This window comes from Natrix helvetica (assembly GCF_964273705.1).
Source record: "Natrix helvetica genome assembly, chromosome: 2".
Lineage (NCBI taxonomy): Eukaryota > Metazoa > Chordata > Lepidosauria > Squamata > Natricidae > Natrix > Natrix helvetica.
Genome location: NC_138552.1, coordinates 71,535,117 through 71,557,185, shown reverse-complemented (window position 1 = coordinate 71,557,185; position 22,069 = coordinate 71,535,117). Strand labels below are relative to the sequence as shown.

Sequence of the window (22,069 nt, the reverse complement as noted above, 5' to 3'; positions counted from 1 at the left end):
TCGGGTTGGAAGCCGTGGAAAAAGCCAGACTGGGATGGCGGCGGCAGCAGAGGTGCCCTGGCTCCATAATGAGAGATGGGCCATGCATCGTGAGACTGGGAGGCGGGTGAGCGAGAGCAGAACAGCCGCTCGTGCAATCCCCCTCTCCAGCCGTACAATGCGCCATACACTGGCATTTGAAAGGCGCCAAGCCGTGGGATCTGGGCAGCGGCAAACAGGCGCTCACGCAGCTTGGTGATACCTCTAGGTCAGTGAATGGCACTGAGTGTGGGTGCTTCATGGCTGTTGTGTTGCGCTGTTGTGACAGGCTGGAGAGGGGGGTTGCACGAGCAGCTGTTCCGCTCTTGGAACATGAGGCTGTGCCCAGCTCTTTGGGAGCCCACTTGCAAGAGAGCAGCCGCTCGGCAACCCCAAAACAATAAACCCTCCCCCCCACATAATAAAGCCCAAGCCATATTTTGTAGGTAAAAAGAAAATAAGACCCTGTCGTATTTTCGGGGAAACACGGTAATTTAGGAACGTTATTCTAAGCCAAATACAGACATCAAGCCAGAATTATTTCAAGAATTAAAACAGTCAGTTGACTATTCTCCAGCAAAATAACTTCCTTTCCCTGCATATGAAAAATATGCTCTGTAAGCTTAAATAAACTTTAGACAATTGCTAACAGTTCTGAAATGACTATGTAAAAATTACAATAAGTTTTAAAATATAAAATGATACAACTATGAATTTATGGGAAATGCCTTGGAATCTGAAAACTTGATACTGGACAAAAATGAACATTCTAAAAAATAAAATAAAAATCAATTGGACTTATGGTCATCAATTAACTTGTATCCCAGTTAACTCATTAAAAAACTCAATGGTTGTGTCTTGATTCATTTGAATGTTACATGAAAGGTATTAGAACTTTTATCATTATTGTTCCTAACAAATTTCTTTCAGTACAAAAACAGGGACCAATTTGTTTATATTGCTCTTTGCCCATCTTCAGGAAAAATCTCTATACACATCTGAATAAGGCAAGCATACTAGGAAAGACTTAGTAAAACCAAATGACTAAATAGTGACTCAATCTTTAATCAAGTGAAATGTATAATATAAACAATCAGGAGATGCTGACATTTTTTTAGACACATAGCACTAAGCTATATAGGCTCATCAGTATTTTAAAGAACTCTTTTATATATTATTTTTTAATACTGCCTTATTACTTTATAAGTAACTCAAGATGGAAAACACATCATGTATATCAGTCAGACAGTCATCTCCCTTCATTCCAACAAGTCTAAGCAATTTTAGGAACTTACCACTTTCTGTTAAAATAAAACAAATGATCTCTTTTTTCCATGTCCCATATCTTATCAATAAACAAAACTTTAACTGCCTCCTCATTTCAGTCCTAATCAGCAAAATGTCTATGAAGAGTTACCAGAAATAGCAGCATATCTATTTTAACCTTGGTCAAAGAAATCAATTTTAGAATTCTTCCTTTTTTTGTTAACAATCTTGATCCCTTCAAATAATGTACTAGGCTTTATTATATTTCATTTCTTTGATCCTTCTCTTAAAAGCTTTAACAAGCCTCTTTTGTAAATCCAATATAAGAAACCGGGCCACTCTTGCTTTATTATTTGTATATCTTTTTAATTATAATTAAAATATAATAATTATAGGAGCATTAATAGAGCAGCTTTTTCATATCATTCTTGTAGCCTGTCATTTTTAAATAATTATAACTTACATAACTTCCCATTTTGTAACAAATAAAAAATAATTTTAATTTTAAAGTTTTTTAAAAATCTAAAAATTAATTTGACTCCATTGTCCAAAAACAGTCTTCAATATATCCAATGTGAAATATTTTGCTTCATTCTGTATTAATAAATCAAATTTAAGTATTAATCTCCTCTAATTATAATCTTTAGTTCCTTCTGGTTCTCTCTCAACCTTCCCAATCTAATCCTTTTTTAAAGAATTGAAACCAAAGCATTTTCCCGCAAAAAATATTCTTAATTCAAATCCATCTGGACCCTTCTTTGTAACTTTCAAAAATCAAAGTTATAATCACCCTTTTGCTGCTTCTTCTAAAAAATAAGGTATTTTTGTAAGTCCGTAAACTTGCATTTAAAACTTATTTTGCTAAGGATTGAAGAAAACTCACCCAATGCTGTAAAACTTGTCATTGCAAAGATTCTTAATAGCTGAAAAGCAGTTAACAAGCAATAGCCAAAATTGATTTGAAAAGTATGTGAGCCCAGTGTCCTTTTTAAAGGGACAAAGCACAATTTCAGCAATGGTTGTTCCATTGTCTCCCAGAACTCACAGGTTCTGCAAGGAGTTATCTGTATAGAGCACTTGTGGACAATCTCAAGTCCTCTCCTTGTCCAGAGAATAATTACAAAGAGCCAGTGTACTTGCCTAGGTTGTTGCCTCCACTTTTGCTCAATTTAAATCCTAATATTAATACACAAGAATAATATTTACTGTATTTCTTTTGCAAAACCCCCAACCAGTTTGAATTTCACCAAAGTTTATTATGACTATGGGTATCCACCAATATTGTACTGGATCCAGTATCATTCCACTGAAAGATTCTATTTCGGTCAGTATATAGGATTATTAATCTTAGCCTATATTTCTGTGTAGAGGTTCAAGCATGTTCCAGGACTAAGACCGTCTGTAACAGATTTGGAGCAGGTAATCCTGTATAAACAGAAATCTGCTCTTGGAATATTGAATATAATCCAATATTCAGCTTTCCTAAATTCCTGATTGAGCAGAAAAGTTAAATATAAATTGAATAAATTTGCCCTTGAAAAATCGAAGTCTTTTTCCAACTGAACAAACGATTACACTTATTTAGACTAGTCAAATTCTTTAAGAAAGAGGTTTTCAAAATGTGGAGCATAAAGAAATCTGAGAGGATTTTAAATGGAGGAGGGAAGGCTCATTCTCCCTGGACAACTGTCAGATTTTCTACAGTTGTTTTGAAACTCGATTCAAAATAAATGTGAGACAAGAAGTTAAATTAGCTTCCTCAAAAATAAAACCCATATCTTAAAAATTATTCAAAACTAAGGAACACATTCTTCCCATTAAAAATATACTTTTTGATTCTTCCAAGGAAAATAATAAATGTGAAATGTGAACTTTTATAAAGTCACAATATTCTATCATTTTATTTGCTATGGAGCATGGGTGTCAAACTCCTGTCACGGGCAGGATTGTGACATTTTTTGCCTTTGCAGAGCTGCGTTGGGCATGGCCTGTGCATGATATATCCCGCCAATGGGCCACCAGTTTGAAAGGCTTTCTATAGAGGTTCTTAATTAAAAAAATAAGTGGTTTAGTTTATTGCCCAACCCTCACCACAGTATTTATCACTAATTATAGCATTTAAAAATTTTCATCTGACTGTGGTGTTTTGATATTGTTTAGACAAAGAAGTAAACATTTAGAACATTCTGCTTCAATATGTGTGCTAAGAAATGACAATGTATTCCTTAACTTTCCAGATGAATAAACCACATTACATTCAAAGAACATACTTCTTTAAATAAAGACATATCCACATAGAATGTTTCTATTTTGTTGGTTCTTGAGATTTAACATTGTTGTCTTTGACTTTTATTGTGCAGAAAACATGCCAATGTGGCTAATGATTTGGCTAGCCACACTATTAACTTTGCTGAGACTTTGCTATATTTTGTCTATAGGACACAATATTTCAAAATAGATCGCAGATGATCAACCCCACTACCTAGTTAAAAATATATATTTTAAAAAAACTTACGGTATGTACCGAAGGGGGGGAAAAACCCTCTATATTTCAAAAGAAGGAAAAAAGAAAAATGCTAATCCTTAACTACAGTTAAAAATTCACACACACATATCCCTTTTTCCACAACGCTAAGTGGGAAAGTGGGGGTTCTTGAGAAAGTCAAACCCTTTTATTTAAATATATAAAAACTTACCGTATTTTTTCTATATTTGAAGACATTCTTGAATGCCTTGAATCTAACAAGGGAAGGGTATTCATGTTATATTATGAATGAGCTTTTTAGCTTTTTTTCTTCAGTAATGCAGTAGCAATTACAAGCTGTGTTAAAGTAAGATTAAAACAGACTTCGTTTTTCCACCTTAGTCCACCAGTTATCAAAGGAATTCTCTCAACACAGACAAGGGAAACATTGGACTGTGACTCAAGACTGCTATGCTATGTCCTTTTAATAAAGAATCTCAAATCTCACCTATAAAGAGATCACTAATACTACTGCTATTCCCTTCCAATGATTTATTTGCTCTCTGCTTGAGATAAAATATGATTGTTAGGTCTCACAAAAGAACTGTGGTAACGAGAGCTTTTAGTTCCTTTCATCTCTGGCTCTTAAAAAAAATTAAAAGGAAGATATATCCAAGTCATCTTGTGGTCTTCTCAACATATCTTTCCAAATTATAAAATGCTGTTATAGCTAATAAAAGAGCTATCTTATCAAAGTTAAGTGGTATGTTATTCTTGTAACTATAAACTTTACTCTCTTTGCTGATCTGTTTAGTAATAAAAATTACATTTTAAGCAAAGCCATTTAAAAAGACGGCCGACATTCATGATGGTTTTTTTCCTTATGGTCTAAACCCATTTTCAAAGACCAGTTCCAGTAACCTTTACCAGAAATGCATTATTGTGCATATCTTCTCTTTAAATAAATATTTTAAAAGGTATTTACCATCTGTCTTTTGGAAAGTTCTTTACAATTTCATTAATGATAGGCTGATAGCAAGAATCTCTCTCAGGTTTCCCAGTTTCACTCCAATCTCTTACAAATTGTTTCAGAGTGGATTTTAATTTATCCATGTCAAAAGTTGAAGCTGGTGTAATCTTTCCATTTCCCTAATTTAAAAAAAGTTAGCTACAGATTAATCTGATACATTATCATAACATCTTGGTTAATATAAAAATGTAGGGCTAATAACTAGAACCTAAATTAAGACTGATATCCTAAATCAACTCTTCCCATATGTTACATGATACTGTCACACAATATATATAACACATCAAAAAGTTGACATTCATTGTTCGGAATAGAAGTTGTCTGGTGAGCCTTTTCTCAGCAATAGCTTCTCATTGCTACTTCATGTGTCCCTATGTATATCCAAAAATAAGTCAATACTTGCTTTGTTGATAAGGTGCTGAGAGTACATATTATATTAGTTTATATTTAATAAGAGGACTGATAAACATGGACTAGCAAAGAGGTAATTAAGGAGACTGAGAAGGTTAGAAATGGAGGTCACAACTGGCAAGTAAATGGTGAACATGTGTACTTAGATATGTCTAGTAGCTGCTAAAAACAGCTATTAGTTTAAAACCAGAGAAAAAGGACTAGTGATCCTAAAATGAATCAGGCAGTATTTGTGCTGCTGAAAGTCTATTAGATCATGAATCATCTCAAGTCCATTAAGTGATCCAGGAGATAATTCAAAGTAATGAAGAGGAAGAGGACTGGCACAGAGATCTTATTTCACAGACATCTTATTTACTCTTTAAATAGGATCTAAAATGATGGAAAAGAAAAAGATAAAAAAGATTTTATTAATCAAAACATCTCCAGTTAGATCAAGACCAATTAATAATAGATGTACCTGTGATTAAATTTGGGAAAAAAATCCACTAATATTTGTAAGGTCTTTCTTAATTCTAAAATTAAGTAGAATTAGGATAGAGCACACATAAGTAAAACTGGACAATAAGCATATATATATCCATGCTTTGTTCTAACTAGAGCTGAAAATGGGTGTTAAAAAATCTTCCTTATACTACTAAAACATGATCTTATCTGAAAAGGGGAATTGAACAATTCATATTGATATGAAGAGCATTTGGAGCCTGTTAATCACACTTGAAAAGTTTAAGACTAAAGAAAAGAACCATTGTTTATGTCTTGAAGAGTAGTTTAAATGTAAAAGGAAAAATAAAAACTGGAATACTGTTTTGCACTATAAGCCTTCAGTAATTCCCAGGACATAGAGATAAACTGAAAATAATAGTGGGCACCTGTGGAAAGTAAGAATCAGCTTCAAGCAAAAAATCAGGGTAGAATTGGAAAAGATCTAATTACCTTTATTTCAAAAGACAAGATCAAATTTGAATGAGTGGGCATAGCTTTGTAGAAATATAAATTATATATCTTCTATTTGTGGGAACATTTCTCCTTATCACTAATGAAAAAGAATAATGGTTTACTGGAATGGACTAGAAAGGTATTTCATTTGTAAAATCCAAGAAAGTGTTTATCTATTTTCCTAGAACTGTCTTAATTTAACCCAAGTAATTTGAAAAATATTCCATGTGTAAAAAAGCCCATCTATGAATCACTAAAAGAAATAAAATTAAAATAAGTTTAATACAGCACAATTGCTCTTTTAGAAATAAAATGCTAAACATACATCACCATCATATTCTCTATTTTCAAACATTCGGGTACAGTCATTCACAATAGACTGCAAGATCCCTTGATTGTGGTCAACACATTTTCGAATCTTGTCAAGATGTGGGAGAAACTGAGGTAACAATTTCTGTTGAATGGCTGGAAGTGATCTAAATTGTCTCTCCGCACGAGTCACTCTTTCATGCATATTAATTCTAGAAATTAAAAAAAAACAAGTATCAAAAATAAAGAATAAAACAAAGTTCTCTTGGTATCAGTCTTACAAATTTTCAGTAGATGCCCATTTGGAAACATTTTTAATCACATATATAAATTTATCAGATATAATTTCACTCCAAAGTCAATATGCCAATACATGAGAACTTAGTTAGAATCCTGTCAAAATTAACAATTTGGGATCCCATGAATTTCATTGCTAGACAGAACAATGTTCCAAAATCTATTTTATATTAATAACAAATATGTTTCAGTTACTTGGATCACATTGTTTTAGATTAGAAGAAATGACAAATGAATATGGCCTGTCACCAGTAGCCATTTAGATTTACAAACTTTGTAAAACAGCACACAGATGTTGTTTCAGAAAACGTTTAAAGCAGAAGATAAATATATATTTAAAACTTTTGCTGAATTGTTGATTTTATTTAAATGAGTTTATTCTGTGGCTGTTTCAAATTGTTCTAACATATGGAGAGACAATGTATTTTATAATTTAAATTCTAGATATTCCAATGTAGAAATGCAATTAATAAACATAACATTTTTTATTAAAAATGCAATTAAAAATCACCAATAATCTATACTAAGATGAGCTGCAGATTTGGCAGTTCCATTACCTTCACAGACAGAATTGGTACAGGCTGAAAAGTGTTAAAAAGACGATCCTGTTGAAATTCATCTTGATGGATTACTAACACTAACCATAAACTGAAACAATAAATCAGTGAATATGGACATGGCAATGCATTTGGAAGTGGTAATTTAGAAAACTTAATATGCTGTGCAATTGACACTGCTTCATCTAACTATGATTTTGGAAAAAGAAATGAAATGATAAGCATTTAAACAATCCTGTCCAAAACTACTCCGAATTTTGCTATATTCAATAGGTCTTACTGCCAGGAATCCTTAGCGTGTGTGTTTGCATTAAAATATAATTTAGTTGCATACAACTTTCAAAGGTTTATCGCCTCCAATAAACATTACATAAACTGTTTGATTTATTGATAAATATGTTCTTTATGTAATCCAAGATATGCTCAACAATTTTTCTGGTGGAACAACTCGAAGAGATCAACCCTAAGAGTTAGGCTTCAAAACTTCTGGATAGTGCTAGATTGGCATGTTACTTCAGAGTGAGTCCCAGTGTACTCAGCAGGGAGAATTTCTGAGTAAAGATTTATTAAATGGGTATCCCAGCTTTTTCCCTGGAGCTTAAGGTTGATTGTGATGCAAATTGGGCTGAAAGAAAGTGAACTGGTCAAGTCCCTCAATGTGTTTCCATGATTGAGGCCAGGCTTGAAATGGGTGCAGGTAGTTCTTGACTCACAATTGAGCCCAGGATTTATGTGGCTAAGCGAGAAATTTGTTAAGCATGTTTTAATACCATTTTACCACTTTTCTTGCCACATTTGTTAAGCGAATCACTGCAGTTGTTAAATTAGTAACACGGTTGTTAAGTGAATCTGTCTTCACTTATCAGAAGGTCGCAAAGGATGCGTCATAAATATGAACCAGTTGTCAAGCTCCAAACGCAAATCACATGACCATAAGAGTGAACAATAGTCCCAAGTCCCTTTCTTCAGTGCCATTGCAACTCAAAGGGTCAATAAAGGAACTGTTGTAAATCGAGAACTACCTGTTATTTCTAGCCCTTGTTCACTGAACCCCCCACCACCACCCCATCCTCCTGAGTAGATATTGCAATGAACTGGTGGATCCGAGTTAGAGGGTCCTATACTGCACAGAGAGTAAGGTATCAGAGTAAGAGGGGAGTGAATCGGTTACCCATAGTAACGGAAGGCATTGATAATTCTCCGGAAGTGCTCCCGTTCCTGCTTCTCCTCCTCTTTCCCGTCCAACTTCGTGGTCGCCAACTGCGGCAGAGAGTCACACTCGCACAGGGTGTTCCCTGCCGCTGCTTCTCCATCCCGTCTGGGCGGCTCCGCCTGTTCTTCGTCTTCTTCGCTCTCCCGGCTGTCCCCGTGCATCGCCTTGACCCGCGGTGGCGGCGGCAGCGGCAGCGGCGGCTCCTGCCTCCCTAACCGCGACAGAGCGCACGCGGTGGGCACCGACATCTGGGCGGCTTTTCTCCGACGCCGAAAGCGAACGGCCGCTCGGGCTCCACGCGCCCTTTTCCGCGCATGCTGACGCGCTTCCGGATTCATAGAGAAACAGCTGTTAAGGCGGCGGCTCAGCCAACCGCCTTTTCCCGAATACGACTCTGCCGCTCTCCCCCGGCCACGGCTACCCGATGCGCAAGCGCGTGACACTAGGGGAAAAGGGGGAAAAAAGCGGCCGACCCTACACGCATGCGCGTTTCAGAGCCCGCGACTGGTTTGAGGTGGTGAAGGATGGAGGAAATCTTCCGTTTCGTTCAGAAAAAACGAGCCGAATGAAGGTTGAAGCTCTGCTGGCTATAGCTGTGGATTGCTTCCCGTTGATGGCCCGTGCGATTTGTTTCCGACCTGGCTCAGCATTTCGTATCCATTGTTCCTAAGTCAGACACGAGAGGACGGAGTTCTGCATTTCCAAATCCTACATAAAAGATAGGACTCTCACGTTAAATATGGGTGTGATTGAGCTATTCGCCATGAGCTCATCCTGTTTTGAATATCTGCAGAGGTTCCTCTAAAGTTGCGATTCTTAGCCTACGATGTACCTCGAATTGCCGTCAGGGGCGCTTTGATAACAAAGGATTACTATCCCCCTGGAAGAAAACAATAGACTGGTGTAAATTTGCATGGTATACCTATCGGGAAAAGAACTCCTTTTGAAATGGTACTATAGGGTCTCCTGCCTGTGCAGGGGGCTGAAGACCTCCAAGATCCCTTCCAACTCTATTCTGATTGAATTGATTGAATTTCATGATAGGGGTTTGCTCAGAAATCTGCATGGATCAAGTCACAGGAAAAATATTCTTAAATTAAGGACTGAAATTACTACTACTCAAGGATACAAAGATGCATTAATAAATGCTTTTTCTTCTTCCCAAAATGTGAATTGAAAAGACAAGTTTCCATTTTTTTCTCTTAGAAAAACCAAGCAAAAATGTAAGCAATAGCAAGGACATATTAGAAAATCTTAGCCAAAGTATTTCTTCCTTGAGATCGCAATGTATTCTGTAACCTAGTGACAAAATTAGATTTCTTAATAGTGTACATAATGGTAATTATAATATGACAGAGACAATATTGATGGAGTAATGTTAGAGCTACTACGGTATGTAATAATTTCTCTTTAGCCCCCTTTTTATATATGCTGCTGTTTCAAATGATTTAAGTACTTTTTACATACGTATAAATCTTTTAATGGTCAACTACTGTCATTTAAGAAAATAGGCACTTTAGAACTTGCCTAAAACAGTAATTCATTTTTCAAGGATGATTCTCACAGTCCCTTACATATATATCTATAATAGAAAGCTTTATTAAATTTCAAAAAAATACAAACGAATATATAGGGAAAGGAGGAATGGGATAAAAGGGAAAAGTTAACAAGTGACCAAAAAAAATACATAAACAAATATATACAAAAAGTGACCTCCAACTTTATTTAGTACAGAGACAATTATAAAATATAACAACCTCTTAAGTTTTTGACAATATTTATTAAGAAGAAATGAATGGAGTTACAGGAATTGTAGCAACTGATTTGGTACTGAACCACAAACAATATATCCCATAGTACAAAAGAGCCAATCTTCATTTAATTTTTACTGTTTTTCTGTCAACTGGCACTGGTGGCCTGGGATGTTCTTCAGTGATTCATTAAGGAAGTTACTCCCCAGGCTGGGAACCAGTTTTATGCATGCATAATAATGCCTTGCTCACCTATAGAAAAAAGAACAAAGCATACATTAGTTCAAAGATGTGCTGTAGCTTTTCCTAGTCAATCTGTTTCCAAGGTTAACATATCCTTAAATTATTTTTTAAAATTTTAGAATGAACTATGAAAAATGTATTTATCGTAGTACCAGGCTTCATGCCTAAAGTAGAAATTTATGCAAAGGGGTTTATTTTATGTAACCTTGCAAATTTAATAAACCCAATTTTGGTATAACTTGTTAATCAAATATATGCACATAAGATTTTGGAAACTATAATTTTACACAAATAATAATGCAGTCATTTTCCTCATAAGTAACATTAAAAACGTATAAATTAAATTGGAATGCTCACTTAAGTTTTAGCTGTAAAAGGGAAAATTTAGTGCTCTCGGAGATCACAATAAACCTGTGTTTAAGAGGCATTTTCTTTTTCAAAACCACAATACAATGATATTAGGAGTACCAGACACAACTAGAGAAAGATAAGGATAAGGACTGTGCTTCTGGCACAATAATGATACGTTTCTGAATAATGATGGGCTTTTTCCAGCGACTTTACTAATACCTGTATGCAACACATGGAGATTACTGGATATATTTATTACCTGAATGACCTAATATTCTGGGCATTGGATTTTTTTTAAAAGGTGAACATTTAATAGCTGCCCCCAATCTGCCTATACCTGCAGTAGGATTTAGTGGGGAAAAATGATCTTAGACAAGGCAGTGAAACACTGAAGGCCTAGCAGCTGTCCAAGGAAACCAAGAGTTGAACTATACTTCTGTGGGACCAGCTTATGTTTTTCAGATATAATGGGAAACACACACACACACAAACATAAAAATCTAATGATGTAGATAGCATTATTTGCAATTTTCTTGATGCAAATGATCCTAGGCCAGCGATGGCGAACCTTTTTTGGCTCGCGTGCCATAAGGGGGGGGGGCACGGGGGGATGCGCGGGTGTGCCGCACCCATAATGCAACCCGTGACCCCTCCAGTGCGCATGCAGCATGAGAGGCGCTCCCACCCATTTTTCTATGCTTTTTGCGCCCTCCCCAGGCTCCAGAGGCTTTATAGGAGCCTGGGGAGGGCGAGAACAGCCTCCGGAGGCTTCAGGGACCTTCAGGTCACTTCCAGTTTGCTCGGAGGGTCGGTTTAAGCCCTCCGGAGGCTTCAGAGACCTTCAGGAGGCTTCCCTGAAGCCTCCGGAGGACTAAAAAAGACCCTACAAGCAAACCGGAAGTCCGTTCCCGAACTTTCGGTTTGCCCATAGAGACGGTTTTTTACGCTCTGGAGGCTTCAGGGAAGCTCCTGAAGCCTCCGGAGGGGTGGGGTGGGGTCAGGGAGGCTCTTTTCGCCCTCCCCAGGCTCCTATAAATCCTCTGGAGCCTAGGGAGGGCGAAAAATGTCTTTAAAAAAGGCTGGACTTAGCTGGCCAGCGCATGCATACGCGCTGGCCAGCTGACAAGGCAACGCTTTGCGTGCCCTGACAATACAATACAATACAATAGTAGAGTTGGAAGTGACCTTGGAGGTCTTCTAGTCCAACCCCCTGCCTAGGCAGGAAACCCTATACCGTTTCAGACAAATAGCTATCCAAATGGCTCCACGTGCCACCTGTGACACGCGTGCCATAGGTTTGCCATCCCAGTCCTAGGCTAACTACTTACTTGTCTTTTCCAATTCCTGCATTATATCATTATATATCCTTGAACAGAGGTCTTCCTGTGGTTTTGTTCCATCTAAATAAACTGCAAAAGGTGGAATACAAATGCAAATTACTTTCAGGAGAGGAAAAATTTCAGAGTCAGTTTACTGCTGAGAAGTGTGGTATATGTATACATTTAATAAATATAAATATAATCTAAGCACTAGCACAGTTCATGCAAAGAGATATAATTTAAGGTCCCATGAAATCTGAACAGGTTGACCATTAACAGTGTGAGCTTGTAAATCATACATTAAGAAAACATTTGGGAACTAGAGACCCTCTTATCACACTCGTAGCTATTCACCTTTCACATAAATGCAAAGAAGTATTGAGAATTTTTTTTAAAAAAATACAGGAAGTACATAATTAGCTATGCAATATTTATGGAAATATCACAGACACCTGACAGAACTAGAAGAATGTTAGCTGTACCGATGCTTGCTTCATTTTCTTCCATTTCTCTCCTGTGTTTCTGATACATAGGCCACACGTGTCCATCAAAGTAACCAGGTGGGTCTGGTGGATTGTATATTCTGCTGCTACATTAAACAAAAATAAAACCCAAAGTAGTTCTTATTAGTTTGATAATCTTTAAATGGTTTCTTCTTTCCGTATTTCACTCCTAGATTTTATAGTCACACATTTGATATTGTTCAATACTACTACTTTTAAGCCATTTTCATAATTTTTGTCACAGTCCCTCAAGCCTAGTGGGACATTTAAAGAAATTTAACATGTTTCCAAGTATTGATTCTTCAAACCTTTGTAGCTTTAGGGCAGGGGTGTCCAAACTTGGGAACTTTAAGACTTGTGGACTTCAACTCCCAGAATTCCCCAGCCAGCCATGCTGGCTGGGGAATTCTATGAGTTGAAGTCCACAAGTCTTAAAGTTCCCAAGTTTGGACACCCCTGCTTTAGGGGAATGAGTTGACCACTTAGGACTTTTTCAATATAGCTAAACTACAAGTGCCTAAAAGGCCCAACTATCATATATTGAATTCTACCATCAAGAACGTAGGAAGGGTCACAAATTAACCATCCTCAAATAAAACCTTTATTATAGCTATAAAGCCAGCAGCTGCCACACCCTGTGTTCAGAGATAATCCTCATAATGATGTGCCTCCAGTTTCACTAGCAAATAACAAATAATAGAACTGTCATAAGAAAAGATCAGTCATGCTGATCTAAGTAGATTCCATGGTGTTTTGGATTCTATTAAAAGATCTGTGCCAAATGTCTACTGTTTCCTGAAGCTCTGTCTAGATTTTCTTCAATGAAAAAAATACTGGAAATGATCACCCTCCATTGAGAAAAACATCCTGTCAGTTCTGACTCAGCTTGCCTCCCTGAGTAAAAATGACCCTTGGCTTCATTTCTTGCAAAAGGTACAGTTTTATTAGAAGGCAAGTGAACTGCAGTAAAGCAAAAGCCAGAGACCTGTGCCAAATCCCCAAGTGTAATTCCCCCCCCCTTAGGCATTTTCCACTACTGCCCCCCCCCACCTCCATCATCCAATCAGTTTTGAACAATACGTTTTCGAAACAATCTTGGTATAGGCTGGTTTCCATTACTTTCACTTTCCCCCTAAGCCATGGGTACCCAACCCCAGGTCTGTGGATTGGCACCAGTCCGTGGCATGGCAGAAGCCGGGTCGCACAAACACCAAATCCATGAGATGCCGGCGGCACACGAAAACACGCCCCCTCTGATCCACGGAAAAACCTCTCCAAGGAACCAGCCCCTGGTGCCAAAAAGGTTGGGGCACTACCCTAAGCACTCCCCCTCCCCCTTTTCACCCTCCCCCCAGGATCCATGGCAGACTGGCACCTAGCGACAGCAGGAGCTCAGAGGTGAGGTGGCAATTCTGACACATTCTTCTGCTGTGAAGAAAAGCTTTCTTTTTCAGAAAAAAAGTAAAGAGGAGACAATCAGGAGATGAGAGGAGACTTTATCTTTCTGAATGAAGGACAGCATCAATTCCAAATGCCGCCTGACCAAAGAGAAATATGGTCCATGGGCTGAATATAGTCCTCCTAATACACAGACAGTCTAAAAGTGGAACTTATTTTGACGTATGTATTAAGAAGAGATGCAGTTTTACAGAGAAAGAAACAATGGACAAAGAACAAAAGTTTTATATTAAGCATTGCTTTTAGTATACCATACCTTCTTCGCCTTTTACATTCTTCATAGGGAATTGTTAAGAAATATTTTTTATCCCATATATCACTAAGAGGCCTGCAAGAGTAAAACGACAAGTAAGGCATGCTGGCTTGCCCTATTGCAGTTCTTGTAAATGTTAAACAACTGCTTACTTGTAGTTAAACAGAAGGAAACCTTCAATAATTAAGACCCGAATATCTTTTGCTCCTGTCTGATCATCATGTGTATTATTGGGTGGTCTTGGCAATGCAGAGTCTTCTGGTTTTGTCATCCAAGAACGTATGCTTGCCACCATTGTCTCCATGTACAAGGCATCAAATACTAAAAGAGACACTTAAATCTTAAAATGTAAGGCAATATTCCCAGTCTTCACTCATTCTGTTCATGAGACACTCAAGAGCCAAAGCTTGAAGTATATACTGAACAGAATGGGAGGGTTAGGAATTACTTTAAATGTTAGAAGATTTTGCTATTTTGAGGATTCAGCACTATCTGAGAAAATGCAAAGTATGTTTAGTGTTGATTAATCAGGACTGGAAGCAGGAAAGTTTACAAAGTGATAGCAAAGTATAGGAGCAACAAATCCAGTGATCTCACTGTAGTTCTCAAGTCTATGAAATTCTATGCAAATAGCAGACAAATGGATTGTAATGAATTAAGGATAAATTAAAAAGAAATGGCAGATTAATCATTTCTAAACATTAGCAAGCAAAAAAAAAGATGCTTTCAGTTTCTCATACATAGTATGGCTTATACCAAATTTTAAATCTTTACCATTTAGTATATAAAGTGAAACATTATGTCCTCTTTAAGCAAAATGAATTAAAATAAGTATATGAATTCTTTTAAGGCAGTGGAATGTCATACTTAGTTGATTACACTTCATTATTCAAAACTATATGAAGGAAGTAAACTAACAGATTTATTTATATAATCAAAATGTATTACTGGGGGGTTCCCTAACTTTAAAATGGCAAAAAAAAAGTCTGGGCAAGTTTCTCTGTTTGGCAAAAGTGTGGAGTCAAAGTATTATTTTTCTAAGTTTGAGATGAACATCCTACAGTTTAAGCAGTCAAACTGGGGCAGAGTGTTACTAATTTCATTAATGCTATCTGTAAAGTTGCTTACTGTATTTTCATGATTAACTGGTTTCCATTTAGCTACTGAATGAAAATATTTATATTCCAACAATAAACTGAATTTTGAAGGCACCCAAAGTCTTTTCGAAATCCACACAGCTTTAAGAGAACCCTAAAGGTTTTATGTAAAATATTATCTTTATCCTAGAAAGAGTTTAATTCCTTTGTCTTTTCTTTTCTCATATCTATTTCTTTCTGCTAGTTCAGATCTATGAAGGAGGTGAAAATGGGATGCATCTCATTCATATGCGATGACGTTCCACAATCCCCCAAAAGCTGATTATGCTTTCCTAAGCCAATTCAATTTATGGTGAATTCTTATTATGTTGCAATTCAAAAATGTAATAATTGCCTGCACTGCACAACAATCGGCGCTGTCTGAACCTGAACAAGTTGATCATGTACACAGTTATTGACAACTATCTTATTTATATTAACAGCTTTTAAAACCAACTAGTTGTTTTTGTAGGCAAAGGTAGCACATTTGCATTCCAAGAACAGGATATTTCCATAACAGAACAAGCTTTATAAGTCGTTAAACAAAGTAAAGGGCAGATTTCCTCTCAACACTTGGTGCCGATACAGGACATCTAGGAAAGGGGAACCAGATTTAGCAGAGAAGATCTTCACTGGCTAGAAACAAAAAGGGTCTTTCTTCTCATTTATAAATAGGATGCCTTTGTGCTGTGGTACAAATATTGAGATCATTGAAATATCTATTGAAAACTGTATTTTACAATATTACAGTTTTTAATTTATTTATACATTTGCAGGTACACATATACAATTTAGAAGCCACTGAACTCCTGATTGCTCTTATGTGGCTTACAGATGAAAACTAAGAGCAATACAAAAAACAGAAGAGAAATTATGACTGGGCCAAGAAGTCCATCCAAAAGGGGTACAACCATCATTCTGCCCAAAACCTTGGGGAAATATCAAGGCCTTTTAATAGCTTTTTGAATGCCATCAGAGTTTTCAAAATATATACAGTGTGTGTGGCTCGAAGGACAGAAAGAGGGAGTAGTGAGCTTCCTCCCATATTTGGGCATACCCAGGGGTTGTAACACAAATACATACTATTTCCCTGGCTCAGCTGATAAAGGAGGAGAGCCTGTGGCTTAGTGGCTAAGACTCCTGCCTAATATGTAATACAGCCCAAGTTCAAATACCAGTAAGGGTATGGCTAGCTGATGAGAGCTAAATAGCTTGAAATGGATCTATGCTAGTCTCCCTTTATTTATTTATCAGCACAAATACAACACACACATACACACACACACACACACACATATAATTTAAAAAACCCAACCCAGAGTATTTACCATCGTACTGCAGAAATCCACGATCATCTTTGGCCACCTCAGATTCAGGCTAAAGAAAACCCAAACATATTAACGTTATGGAGAGTATGGTAGAAATCTACAGGATACGTGGTTGCAAATTAATGTGCATTAATTAAAAATATAATAATAACACCTCCCACGAACCACATTCTTTTATTTAAAAACTGGTATTTGCCAAGTAAATGTCCAGAACAAGAAAAAGCATAGATTGTAATGTTAGGCAAACAATACAACAAAACAAGTGAAGGATGCAGTCTTTTCCATAATTTTTGAGATAATTATTTTAGTAATTTTGAGATAAGGTCAATTTGGCTAATTTTCTAGAAACTTAAGAGTTACACGATCACCTTTTGGGCACTTCACACCCAATGGGCATATATATGTATGTGTGTTTGCATGTATGTATGGTCCTGTTGGAAGAAATGTCCTTCTGGGTTCGGCTCCAAGTGGGGAAAAAGACACTGGAGACATGGAGGCTGCTTGGAAAGATGGTTTTAATGGTGGACAGGACCTCATGGCTTGAGTCCTGAACAGAAAAGGTGATCACATGCTTAAATGTTGGTGGAGAAGAAGAGAAGGGAAGAGAAGAGCAGAGAAGAAGGGCTTGCGGGGCTTTTTATAATCTGTTCTGCCCCACCTATCTGTTTCCTGTTCCTGTGTAAGAAATGTATTCTGATTGGTTGCCAGACTCCCATGGGCCCGGGCAAGGGCAACCCTCTAGGCTGAGTTTTGAATCCAGGTTTGGTTGAGTTCTCAGATGCCATGTGGTCAGTTGAGTAAAAGGCAATATTATCCTGCCTTAATCCCATCACTCTGGAGTTGAAGAGGAGAACTCTTTATTATGTAAAGTGGACTAGTTGGCCTTCTTAATGGCCCAATGACAAAGTGGGGATGGGCAGGAAGCTGCAGGAATTTACTTTGTGTTTAAAATGTGTTTTTTTCACATCCAGGGAAATACAATATTCTGCCTTTTCAATATTTCCTAGGATATTTCATTTTTCTGGGAGAGGGCTGGGTGATAACTTCCAACAGTCCCAATTGGGTCAGTAAACAAGGATTACATGTAAAATTGCTGAAACTAAGAAGCATTGTTCTATTTGATTGAGAACTCTCGGATCATACTAGGTGAGTCATATTAACTTCTGATGATCATCACTGCATAGACTTACTGTAGGGCAGAGAGAAGCTTTGTGGACATTGGAACCAACAAACTTAAATCCATTTCTGCAACAGAGCAAAATATCAACATGTACATTTTAAAAAACTTATTACCTTAAAAAAGTTATCTTGGGAAATTATAGTACAACTGGGAAGCAGTTCCTTCAGCTTTCCTGCCAGAGTTGTTTTGCCTCCATTTGTTACACTGAATTGGAAATAGGAAAAAAAAGTGTTGAGAAGAACAAACTGTACAACAGATAGCACCATTAATAGTTTTGTTTACTCTGCAATTGCTTTGTATCCAGTTAAATGTAATGATTTTTTAAAAAACCTAAGTAGCAGAAGGTTATTTATTATGGCTGCATAAGGGCTTTCCCTGTCAATTATCTTCTACAGAATAAATGCACAATGATCATTCAGTGTTTGTCTTTTTCCTTCCTGAGAGCAGGGTTCTTAAAAGTATTTGTATGGTTGCAACAGCAAAAATATTAGGCCTAGGATTGCAACAATAGTGGAAACCACAATTTCATATACACTGAATGTTTTCGCAGTACATTATAGATAGAACATAGCTTTAGAAAGATGGCAAACTTATTACATAAAGTGTCGTAACTTTTAAATGTATTTTATTGGTATTGTATACCGACAATAGCCAAAGCTGAATAGGGCAGCCTTTATACATGCAAATTATAAATAAAAATTATAAATACTGTACATATACAATGAAAATAACCCATAATGAGCACGTGGTCATTAAATGTGGACCATCTGTATTTAAATACTTGGGATATAAGAAAAGAGGATTTCAAATTCCTGTTCATACTTACCCTCCAAGTCCAATGACCAATGTTTTCATTGTTCCTTTACAACCTAAACATTAAATTGAAAGGATAAAATCAAGAGCATATCAATTAGCATTTTTTTCCCCTAGCTTATGGAACCTTTATATATTTTTAAATTGAGCTATGCCAGCGAGGGACTCTAAAACTGGATTAGGCTGGCCACTGTTTGAAAAAACACATAAGAAAGAGCAAAACCTACCTAGCTCAACAGTGAGAGCAATCAATGAAACCACAGCTGAGACAAAAATTAAAAGAACTATAAAAAGGAGAATTGGACAGGGATCAGGTGGGGAGACATGCAATCATCATCTTTGTTACGCCCCTATGATTTAGTGACCACGAGAGAATATAAAGTGTATGCAGGAGACAGTTGACTTCGAATCCCACCTTAGACATGGAAGCTCTTTGGACCAGTCCCTCAGCCTAACCCAGCTCACAGAGTTGTAGACAAAACAGAAGGAGGAGTTCTGCATGTTCACCACCTTGAGTTACTTATAAAGCAATAAAGGGGGCCTAAAATAAACTTAATAAATAATAAAGCTAAATAATAACAAAAGAAGCAGTTGTGTGTTGTGTGTCATTTAGTGAGAATCATTTGTCTATCCAAATATCCTGGAAGAGTTAATAGTTTTTTGAGCCAAACATACAGGATCTCTTCTCCTGACACTTGGTTTCTAATCCCTTTATTATTTCATGGCTCTTACTCACACTTCCAGACTCTCTGAACCCTTTATGAAATGTGATACATAGAAATATACAGTGTTCTGTGCATGGCACAGAGCCTGATTACTTGAGGGTCCATTTATCTCTCATGGTATCTCCCCAGCCAGTTTGTTCCAGTAAATGGGCAATCCCTTGGTTCCTTCAGTTAATCTCAGGAAGTATGTCTTCTCTGCCACAGCACCTCCCCTCTTGAATGAGGTTCTCCCTGAGACCTGGATGCCCCTGGATGGCCATTTATATTATCTAAATTACCCAGAGTCAGTGATAATCACGGGTTTAATATTTTAATAAATAATGATATTATATGAACAATCCAAAACAAGTTAAATGATTACTTTCTGTCATTTGGACACTATTCTACTGATGTGGCATAAAATGTATTGTACTTTTTAATATTTATGTTACACTGCAGAAGCAGAATCAGCTTGGGTTCATCAACAGTTCCAAGGTTCTTTCCATAGTATTAAACTAGATATCCTCCTTTTTATAGCTATACCATTCGAAACATCTTTTTGGAATGGACTCAAAATACTGGCTAGCCTTAATGCACATGAATATAAAATAGGCTATTTTGTTAAACTCAAACACTTCACGATGTTTTTTTTTCCAGGTTTTAGTGCTTTTATAAAATAGCACTAAACTTATGACTACAAATACTGATAACCATGAATGTACCTGGATTATATGCTGCTAATTAACTACTATGCTACAATTGCTTCAATGGTGGGTTGTTAATTTTTTTACTACCGGTTCAGGTGTGCATGCACAGAAGCGTCCGGGAGGGTAGGCGGAGCCTCCCCCCTCCGCCCCTACTGGTTCGCCCGATCCGGGCCGAACCAGGAGCAACCCACTTCTGAATTGCTTCCAAGTCATTTATCAGTTACGTAAGGGTGAAGGGCTTTGAACCCTTTGGGATGCAAACACAATTTCAAAAGAGTAGTACACAGTTCCAAAATAAACTATAAAGAGCCATGTTGCATAGACAGAAGGGATGCACTATCACTTGCAGAACAAAATATTTGTTCCAATCGTCACTAAATCCAGCAAAAATAAGACTTATGTTTATATCAAACTGTCGGTAAGACACAGACCTATTCAAATTACACCGTTTGTAAACAAAAGCTCTATTGTTGTTTAATAAGACTGCAGTTCCTAATACAAGTAAACTTAAATGGAACAAGAAAGTAAGTTACAGTCAGGTTGGAACATGGTGTAATGGACTTTTTCCAAGTCTGTAAAGGAGACTCCTTGTTTTCTTATTTATTAATTGAAGGAGACTAGATTAGAAAATGCTCTTGATTTTTAAATTGGAGGAAGAGAACTGTGCCATGCTGACACCACTACTCTGAAAGCTGAAAATGTAAATTATCTACTAGCTCTATTACTGAAAGTCCAAAAGCCAAGTGAAAAAACCCAATCTGATTAAACATAAATACGGGTAAATTAATAGCAAACAAATACATCAAACAGCCTCAGACTTGCCAAAGAACATACTGAAGTAATGGATAGCTCCTGTTTTGTATGACTGAATACAGTTCATTTAGTGACTGTTCAAAGTTACAACATCACTGAAAAAAGTGACTTATGACTATTTTTCACCATTGCAGCATCCACAGAGCCATGTAATCAAAATTCAGACAGTTGGCAACTGAGTCATATTTATGATAGCTGCAGTATCCTGGGATCATGTGATCACCTTTTGTGATCTTCTGACAAGCAAAGTCAATGGGAAAACCAGATTCACTTAGCAACCATGTTACTAGCTCAGCAACTGCAACTATTCACTTAACAACTGCAGCAAGGAAGGTTGTAACATGGGGCAAAATTCACTTAATTCGCTTAGCAACATAAAATTCACTTAATTCGCTAAGCATCATAAATGTTGGGCTCAATTGTGGTCATATGTCGAGAATTATCTGTATAAACAGTAAGGAACCCAGAATTACATCTTAGACTGGGACTTAGTAGGGTAGCAGCAAAAGCTTTGGAAGAAATCAATTACTGTGATAGGTCTACACCATAAAAGTTCAGGAGCTGAAACCCTTCAGCAGGAAGGAATCTGAAATTTAAACAGGATATTCAACAACAGAATGGAGACTCAGAATAGTAAGGTAAGGAGTGCAAGGTGCTTTGGGGATGGGGAGGCCCTGGGAGGCCAGGTGAAGCTTCGGCACAATTATCTCTCTGCTCAGGCTAAAAATCTTGCTTGGATTTTAGCAGGAAGTATTTCACCTTATAAAAGGAGAAACACTTGTGTGTGGTCATTGCTGGCCTTCTCACCTCTAAACTCCCAGTGTCCTTTACCTTCTATCTATCTTACCTTCTATTCCTTCCCGTCTTAATCCACAATTGCACTCATTGAGCGGAAACAGTCACGTGACATCCGGCTTAATTACTGCTTTGTTCCAACTACAAGAAGATTCCAGCTCAATTGGGATTGGAAGTCGAGGACTACCTGTATTTGGGACACATTACGTGA

General features: G+C 37.1%; 1 protein-coding gene across 1 annotated transcript in view; it reads right to left on the bottom strand.

The window, feature by feature from the left end:
• The window catches only part of CARNMT1 (carnosine N-methyltransferase 1), a 33,968-nt gene that overhangs the window by 10,766 nt on the left and 1,133 nt on the right, over positions 1-22,069 (bottom strand). The window contains exons 2-11 of the mRNA XM_081943832.1: positions 18,853-18,895; positions 18,140-18,230; positions 16,847-16,895; positions 14,535-14,703; positions 14,386-14,457; positions 12,651-12,757; positions 12,178-12,258; positions 8,463-8,991; positions 6,454-6,649; positions 4,734-4,897 (exon numbers count right to left, since the gene is read on the bottom strand). Of these exons, the coding sequence (XP_081799958.1) occupies positions 4,734-4,897; positions 6,454-6,649; positions 8,463-8,991; positions 12,178-12,258; positions 12,651-12,757; positions 14,386-14,457; positions 14,535-14,703; positions 16,847-16,895; positions 18,140-18,230; positions 18,853-18,895 (1,501 nt within the window). The remainder of the gene's footprint in view (positions 1-4,733; positions 4,898-6,453; positions 6,650-8,462; positions 8,992-12,177; positions 12,259-12,650; positions 12,758-14,385; positions 14,458-14,534; positions 14,704-16,846; positions 16,896-18,139; positions 18,231-18,852; positions 18,896-22,069) is intronic.